This window comes from Cryptotermes secundus, unplaced genomic scaffold (genome assembly GCF_002891405.2).
Source record: "Cryptotermes secundus unplaced genomic scaffold, Csec_1.0 scaffold1044, whole genome shotgun sequence".
Lineage (NCBI taxonomy): Eukaryota > Metazoa > Arthropoda > Insecta > Blattodea > Kalotermitidae > Cryptotermes > Cryptotermes secundus.
Genome location: NW_019738363.1, coordinates 1,871,362 through 1,880,025, shown reverse-complemented (window position 1 = coordinate 1,880,025; position 8,664 = coordinate 1,871,362). Strand labels below are relative to the sequence as shown.

Here is an 8,664-nt window from a genome sequence, read left to right as displayed (position 1 = left end):
GTTCCTGTATTCAAAGCATCAGGAAAGTTCAGCTCTACAGAATTCAACCATTTGGCTTACTTGACCTGATGTCCAAAAGTTTTTGTGGTGATGGAACAAAATAGAGAAAAAATTTGCACTAATTGATTCATCATCATTGTTATTGTTTACAGTAATTCTATGCATCACAACCTTTTAAACAAATCTGTGCAGACATTGAACATACTCTCTCATACATGACCTTGGAAATGAAATTGCTTTGCAGCTGGGTAGGCTATTGTTGGTTGCTTAATATTGAATAATAATGATATCAGTCCAGCCAGTAAGGCTCTGTTGACAGGATCAGAATTTCGCATTTGGGCCTTTATGCATGTAATTATTTTCCTGAACATATCACCTATGCAGTTTCGTTTAGGGAGATCATCTCCACAAGTTACTGAAATGTAATCTAAATTGGTGGAGCAGTTTTTTTAGAAAATCGACAATTTGTATTTGGGCCCATATATGAAGGACTTATTTTTTTTTTGGCTAAAATGGAAATGTTCACTGGTCACTAACCTATAATGGATAAACTGGTAAATACTGATTTGAGAAAAGCCATCAACAGTTAAGTGGTTAGAAAGACACGTTTACAAACAGAAGGCATTCTAATAACCCTTTTTTGTATGCAATGGTGCCTAGAGCACGTAAATCCATCAAATTCTCACGAGAATTTTTTTTCTATGGTCAGTGTATGTTCTCATGTATGACATATGGTAAGGGCAAAGTTGCCCCTCTGACTTATTATGTACTAGGCCATAAAGACATATTAGAGAGTGGTAGCATAGCTCCACAATTCTTGACTTCAGTGAGAGATGGAGATGATTGGTTAGCTTGACGCCTGGGCCGCTTTAACCCTGGGGAAAGCGCTATCTGTACACATTGGACAGGAGGCTGGGTGGGCCCTGGAGCTGGTCTGGAAGCTGCGGAGTAGAGAGAAATCTCTTGCTCCTGCCGGGAATAGAACCCCATCCAGTCCATAGCCAGTCCCTATCGGTCCCATACCGGCTGGGGTAGGAGAAAGTGAAATGTAAGACTTCACATCATTGATCCGTTGAACCTTTAAACAACAACAAACTCCGTGGCTTGCAGTCCGCAAGCGAACTATACCGACTGAGCGACCTCCACTTGTCCGCGAAGTTAGTGCCAACGTTCCATACCAATATATGAGTCATGTATAAAAAAAACGGACGTGTTTTCAATCGTTGAGTTAAATATAGAGCGCACAGAATATAATAAACCGTGGTTATATTAACATTATTCACAGCGCCTTACATTTATATCGCAGATTTTAATTCAAATGTTGGCAGTAGTGATAGATTGTGTTTTGCAACATGGTGTATAACATGGAGAACGAAGTAAAGATTGTTGTTAAATGGAGTGGAAAGGAATACGAAATATGTAATTTATCCGAGAGTGATTCCGTTGGTACTTTAAAAAGTGCAATTCATAAAGAAACTGGCGTTCGTCCGGAAAGACAAAAGCTACTTAATCTTAAACTTAAAGGTTGGCATATATATGTTGTTTATGTTTTAGGTTAACTGCTATGTAAGGTCACGAATTTGCTTTGTGGCTGTGGGCAGAGTATCGGAGTTCAAGTTAGAAGATGAGGGTGGAATTCAAGGGAGGGAATAGGGAATTAGTAAGTATCGTATTAGGTACTGTGTGTGATTGTGAATATATTCGTAATTAAACCATAAGTTATGCATGTTAAGGAAAAACACCAGAAGATGGATGCCAGTTGTCGACACTTAAGCTCAAGCAAGGTTTTAAAGTCATGATGATGGGCTCTCTAGAAGAAGACATTGCTGATGCTTCAGCCCCTCCTGAAGATATTCCTGATGTAGTGAATGATCTTGATATTGAAGATGAAGAGGTTGCAATAGAAAGCAGAGAAGTATGTCTCTTACTTCCATAAGTAAAATTTCCCAGTTGTATACTTAGCATAGTGTGTTAGAGACCAACCAGATTTCCTGAGATGAGCATGTTGAGTTATTACTGTACTTACTTTATAGGTGTACTTAGCAAAAATTGAACGTCGGGTGAGAGAGTATAAAATCAACATCTTGAATGAGCCTCGACCGGGAAAGAAGCTGCTTGTACTTGACATTGACTACACATTGTATGATCACCGATCATCAGCTGAAACAGGTTATGAATTAATGAGGCCATTTCTACATGAATTTCTCACGTCAGCTTATGAGGTAAGGATGTTAATATTAGTGTGAGTTCATCCACTTACATTGAGATATTCTGCAAATGTATTAACGTTTTGTAAGTGTAGTGCATTTTTAAGTCTTTTTAGAGAAGTAAAGCAAATATTGCTAAAACTGTTCATGCTGAGGTAATTTATGTCATGACCTGGTACCAGTTATGCTCTTGATCAGTGGATTATAATGTTTTATACTGTGAAATCTCCGAAGGATAGAAGACTAAGCTGATATTCGGAAATCTTTTTGGTTAATCGGCACTATCCTTATACTAGAATTCTGAAATAAACTTTTTGTGTATAGTCAGCAATTAATTATGTTATGGAGTTGGATAAGAAATGTTTTGTCACAAAATATATCAAAATAAAATGTTAAAAGAGTAACTTGAACCTAGGAGGATAATATTAAGAAATAGTGAAGCATATGGTGAATATGTGAACAGCATTAAATCAGCTTAGAATAAAGGAAGAATCATTGAGTTTTGTAAGAACAGTTGAATTCTTACAGAGTTGTCAGAGGTTACCTGTAACAAATGGAGAAATAACTTTTTGAGGTTCAAGGTACCCTGAAAACAGAAGCAGAAGATTCCTCTGAAACATTAGTACCAACTTACAGAATTACATGTTATCTCATCCCAGGACATCTATGTACTTTTGCTGCTGGGCTGTGTGTGTACCATTGGGCATTGGAGCTGCCATGGTGAGCGCTGATTGGGTAGTGTCTGTTTCACTGTAGGAGGCTCCCACAGCTGTCTCTGATATTTCTACATATCCGACATTCAAAGTTTATGCATTTTAGGGATTCTCTCTCAGTATCCAGGATATTCCACACAAAATATTATTGTTATGTACTGTTCATGAATGGTTATGTAAAGAAATTTATATCTTCACCATCCCATTGCGTGTGTGATTTGTTTCTTAAAGGACTACGACATTGTTATCTGGTCGGCAACAAGCATGAAGTGGATTGAAGAGAAGATGAAGTTGCTGGGTGTGTCGACTCACAGTGACTATAAAGTTGTCTTCTATCTGGATAACCTCGCCATGATATCGATCTTTACCCCTAAGTATGGAGTTGTGCAGGTTAGGTTATAGTTTTGAATTAATTACTCACAAGGGCCAGAGCATGGTATTGACCACTTGTCTCCATCTGTATTAAGATTGAAAAATGATAGTGAGTGAGCGACATTGCTGAGGTGAGGGAGTGCTTGTGTGCTTCTAACATTTCGTGCTGAGCAATGAATTCTTGAAATTTGGCAAAACCATGCACAGGTCTTCTGTTCTCTGTCTGTTGCTCAGAATAGTGAAATACCTCAAAAACCTAATCTCTGTTTTGTCTCTTCAGATTGTGGTCCTTGTGGCATAGGTCTTGTTTTTTTTTTAAAAAACACAGTAAACTCTGTTTTCTGTTATCATTGCAGACCAGCTGCCGATGATTGGTTTAATCATTGTTATATGGCAGTTTTTGCTTTTACACAGCAAACTGCTATCCACCACATTATATCAGTTCTATAATAATGTCAGGGGTAACTCCTCTACTTAATGTTATATTTTCTCTATGTAAAAGTATCTGAAATACCATTGCAGTTCTGAAGCATGAAACAAAGTCATAAAGAAATGACAGATCTGGGAAAAAAAATTAAGTCTTCTGATAAATTATTCTGATCAGATACCTTTCGCAAGACTGAGTTAGCTGTTAGCATCATCTTCTGCATCTGTCTTACACAGAACAATAACTCCCTTCTGGTTGAACAAATTTTGTAATTATCCTTCCCAAATTTTGTTGGCCCAGTATAAGCATTCTTTGCACAAAGTGTATAAAGTGAATGCATCAGCCATCAGCCTTTCTATTCTAATGTGTCATCTCCAAAACTTTTAAATGAATGAATATAGTAGGGTAAAAAAGATAGTTATCACTAACTCCTATGCTTTATATTAAACTCAAATCAAACATCCCTTTCTTAAAACTGCTCATGGCACAGATAGTTAGTTCATGATATCAGCCATGCCATAGTTGCTGGCTTGCCACTATGGTGGCTTAAGCTCAACCTCAGATCAGGTCATGTTGGACCTGTGGTGGACAGAGTGACGCTGTGGCAGGTTTTCTCAGAGCCGTTTGGTTTCCTCTTCCAGTTCTCACTGTATCAGTGCTTATACTCATCTGTCATTTGCAGCTGGTACAGCATGCATTTGGACTCACCCCACTCCATGAAATAAAAAAACAGTAGATTCCATTATGACCCACAATGTTTATTTGAAACATTTTCAGGATGATAAATTCTAGCAAAATACAAGGAAGAATTATGCTGACTGAAATGTAATTAGATTTGTAACTGCTGAATTATTGGAGGCCAGTGAAGTGTGCAAAGTAGTGAAAATGCATTTCATATATATGTGTATTCCATTGCAATACACATTTCTACTCTTTCTATGTTCTGGATTGGACAGCGTTACTTACTGCTGAGTGTGAAGTTACTCATACATTTTAAAATACATTGCAATAATTTAGTATTTCCTTTTTTAAAACATGTTTGTGACTAAAATTACAACAGACTCTTTTTGTTTAACACATGCTTTCCTTTATATGACACTGTTTGCAAGATAATAACTGTGAAACATTACAACTGATTTCAGGAACATACATTTACAAAACAACACTGTGTGTGATGCAGCGAACACTCTGTCAGCCTAGCTTTTCCTTTGATATGTTGAAGGAAGTCATATCTGTTTACTACAAGTCATGTAATTCTATACTACAGGTTAAACCCTTGGGTGTAATATGGGGTAAATTTGATCAATATTCTTCTCGCAATACGATCATGTTTGATGACATCAGACGCAACTTCCTGATGAACCCTGGTAATGGGTTGAAGATTCGACCATTCAAGCAAGCCCACTTGAATCGTGACAAGGACAGGGAACTACTTAGACTTGCCAAATACTTGAAGGACATTGTTCATGAAGAGGATTTCAACAGTCTTGATCACAAACACTGGGAGAAATACCGGCCACGGAAGAAAGATAAGCATACCGTGAAGAAAGAAGCTGGGAACTCCGGAGATAACAGAGACACCAGTGGTGCCAGATAGTGCACACAACACAACTGTAGCATATGCACATAGTTTATAAGGCTTTTTTAAAGGTGGTTACTGATTGTCAGCGTTGCATTTCGTTTCAGTTACTCCATAACTTGGAAAAGAATTACATTTACAGTTTGTTGAATGTTGGTAGGATCTGGTTAAGAGAACAGTGTGAATAACAGCTCTTGTGTTAATATTTCATAGTATTTTTCCAGCTGGATTTCTTTCTCTTTGAGAGTTAACGTTCTTACAGCAGTGACTGAACATTTCTGTCTTATGGCATGTGATGCAATCTAGTATGATAGTAACTTATACATTGGCAGGTGACCCCAAGTAACTTTAAGAGTTACAGACATGTTGTCTGCCACATTAGCATTGACAGCTTTAGAAGTCTGTTTGTAAAAGTGAGACCCAAAACTAAGCTTAAGATTTTACACTAAAACAAGTCTACAAAGTTAGGTTTTTCTTTAAAAATAAAGGTCTGAAGCCATTTAATGTTAGGCTTTGGGTTTTTGTTACATGTAAACTCCTGTGGCTGACAGTGGTGAAGTTTTGAAGTTACTTCTGTCACCCATTAATACGTAGTATGTATCAGTGGATGTTTGCCATCATTCCCTTGAAACACTGGTAAATATCTACCTGACTGCAAAGTGTCACATCCAGGAAGCCAGTAATATTCATGTTTTTTGCTGTTGAAATCATTGAATTTGGGCCTTTTTTTTTTGTAAGGTCTGAAGTCTGAAAATTTATTCTGTTTACTTGCATAATTTCTTTCCTTTAAATTTGAAAAGGAAACAGTTTCAATTTGTTCCTTTCATGATTTACCCACATTTATTTAATCTCTGTTGCTTTCATGATGTGTTGAAGAAATGTTAGAACCTTGTTCAAGTAACTGGAAATGCATACATTGTATGATCTGTAATAACTAAGGTTCACATGTTTTGGTAAGTATAGTAAGAATTAAGTATATATGCCCTACAGTTGTGAAACAACTATTTTCACACTATGTTAAACAGTCCTGTTGTACTTTTTCTCTCCTGCTGTACAGTTGAAAAAATGAGAATTAAAAGGAAGAAATTCATGCAAGTGACTGTAGTTATTAGTTAACCTTTCAAGCGTCATGCTGTATGCTGATAACTCTACGGCTTCACCGTTTGTAATAGGACAAGCAGTGACTTCAGTAGAATCTAATAAGTATGATATGGACTAGTGATTGGAGAGCAGCAGGTGTTGGAATAGTTTTACAAAAAATTTTTTGACTCCAACACAAATGTGTTGTTCATAAATGTGATGTATAGATTTTTACTTTGATTAGTAAGGCTGTAGAACCAACCATGATTTCTAAACTCAAAGCCATATCATATTGAAATGATAAGTTTCTGAACATATCAAATATTTTTTAGTGCTTAAAATTATATATTGGAGGAAAGTGTTGGAAGAATTATGATGGATATTCTGATATATTGGTTTTTGGACTTTATCCATTGTCCTGGTTTTTAAGATAACTAATAAAAACACGACGTTTTGGAAACTGGATCTGTTTCCGTCCTCAGGTGAAGGAAAACACCTATTCTGTTGGGTCCGTTAGAAAGAGCTAGCCTCAATCACTGGACCAATCCGAAACGTCGTGTTTTTATTAGTTATCTTAAAAACCAGGACGATGGATAAAGTCCAAAAACCCAATATATCAGTGTGTTATACACCATCGTCAGAATCCTATAGTAACTACATGATGGATATTCACTTCTGATATTTTGTATGTTTGCAGAATATGTTTTGTATTTTATATACACGTATACTAGACCTTATTTTTTACAGTCTTATGCAAAAGCTAAATTTTTTTGTAGTGCCTATAGTTTTTTTTTTGTGGTAAGTGTGGCATATAGGGAACCATTTGAGATGCTGTGATATGGTTTATACTGGTTATTTCAGTTTTTTAAAAGACTTAGTCATTAATATTTTATTTTTATACCAGTCTTTCAGAAATACAAATAATTGTAATGCTGAGACACTATATATATATATTGACAAATGCGGTACAGTCCATTGAACCTGCAAACATGCGAGGGTGTCTAATGTAAGAGCAGGCCGGTCTGCTGCTGAATGCTTGACTTAACAGCTCACAGAAATTATTCTAGTCTTAGATTAGACACCTGTATCTAACAAAATTGGTGCTCGAGCACTGATAGAGGGGATGTGCAACACATGCTATTATGCTTGTGTCAGTATTCTCCTTTTGAAGTTATTTGTGCAGCCAGTTCTTCGTTATTGGAGCACTGGGAGAGAGTGCACAGCTGGAATGGATGTGTTGGCCAACAGACCCATCAGTCAAATTTATGGAGTTTCTGGGCTTTCTCTGTCACCTCATATTCTAAACGAGTGTTTTGGAAATTGGATCTGTTTCAATCCCCAGATGAAATGGTGGGAATGCATGTACTCAACTGAGTCCATTAGAAAGAGCTAATTTCAATCACTGCATACACATCCAGTTTATGAAATATGTTCTTTAATAATGGGAGGCAATAGACAAGAACCAAAAACTCATTAATCTTGACTGTAATACAATACAATCAGAACCCTTTATAATAGATCCAGCATGTACGAGGCACACTGTTGAGAACGATTTCTGTGATGTATTTCAAGAGTATTGTATAGATGCAGTGCTACTTTCCTCCACCTTACTGAAACTACACACTGGAAATGAAGCCTCCATAACTTCCATAGGAAATCCTCCATTAAGTTCCATATAATTTGTATAAAACTACACACTGGAAATGAAGCCTCCATAACTTCCATAGGAAATCCTCCATTAAGTTCCATATAATTTGTATATGTCTTTGATTCATTCTGTTTTGTATGTTTACATGGAGTTATCATGTCCAGACAACTGCAATCCAGTAGGAATGTGGAAGTAACATAAATGCCTTTAATGTCTTAATATTAAATTGCAGCATCTTGTTGATCTGTAGAGATCTGACTTTGTGTTCCCCTTTTGCCTTCTGTATGCAGTGTCAATTAGTATTCACTCGTCATCTTCTGTTTATTGTTTACAGGTTGTTGTGATGAAGGACTCTGCAGCTCACTGTCATGCTGTTCTGCTTTTCTTACGTAATTGCCTTGGATGACTGAATACTAACAGACATTGCACATAGACAGCAAAAAGTGGAATGCAAAGTCAGATCGTTAATGCCTTGTTTTCGACAGTCTATCTGCTTCTGTCCAGCTTCGTTTTATGCTCCACATAAAACTTCTTTGCTTCTGGATGTGAATTTTCATGGTGTTTACTTATGTAATATATTATTTATTTATTTATTTATAATTTATTAAGACTGTCACAACACAACTATATCAAGGTCA

General features: G+C 36.6%; 1 protein-coding gene across 1 annotated transcript; it reads left to right on the top strand.

The window, feature by feature from the left end:
- The first annotated feature begins 1,341 nt into the window (after positions 1–1,341).
- Positions 1,342–6,662, top strand: LOC111870977 (ubiquitin-like domain-containing CTD phosphatase 1). The gene is made up of 5 exons (XM_023863676.2): positions 1,342–1,524; positions 1,734–1,915; positions 2,034–2,222; positions 3,152–3,310; positions 4,987–6,662. The coding sequence occupies exons 1-5, from the start codon at positions 1,353–1,355 to the stop codon at positions 5,314–5,316; spliced, it is 1,032 nt and encodes a 343-aa protein (XP_023719444.2). The 5' UTR covers positions 1,342–1,352; the 3' UTR covers positions 5,317–6,662.
- The last annotated feature ends 2,002 nt before the right edge of the window (positions 6,663–8,664 follow it).

Bases quoted from the DNA above. Each gene is read 5' to 3' on its own strand.
- LOC111870977 (XM_023863676.2), top strand. From the start codon at position 1,353: ATGGTGTATAACATGGAGAACGAAGTAAAGATTGTTGTTAAATGGAGT. The intron at 1,916-2,033 runs GTATGTCTCTTA...CTTACTTTATAG, and splicing joins TTGCAATAGAAAGCAGAGAA to GTGTACTTAGCAAAAATTGA. The intron at 2,223-3,151 runs GTAAGGATGTTA...TGTTTCTTAAAG, and splicing joins TTCTCACGTCAGCTTATGAG to GACTACGACATTGTTATCTG.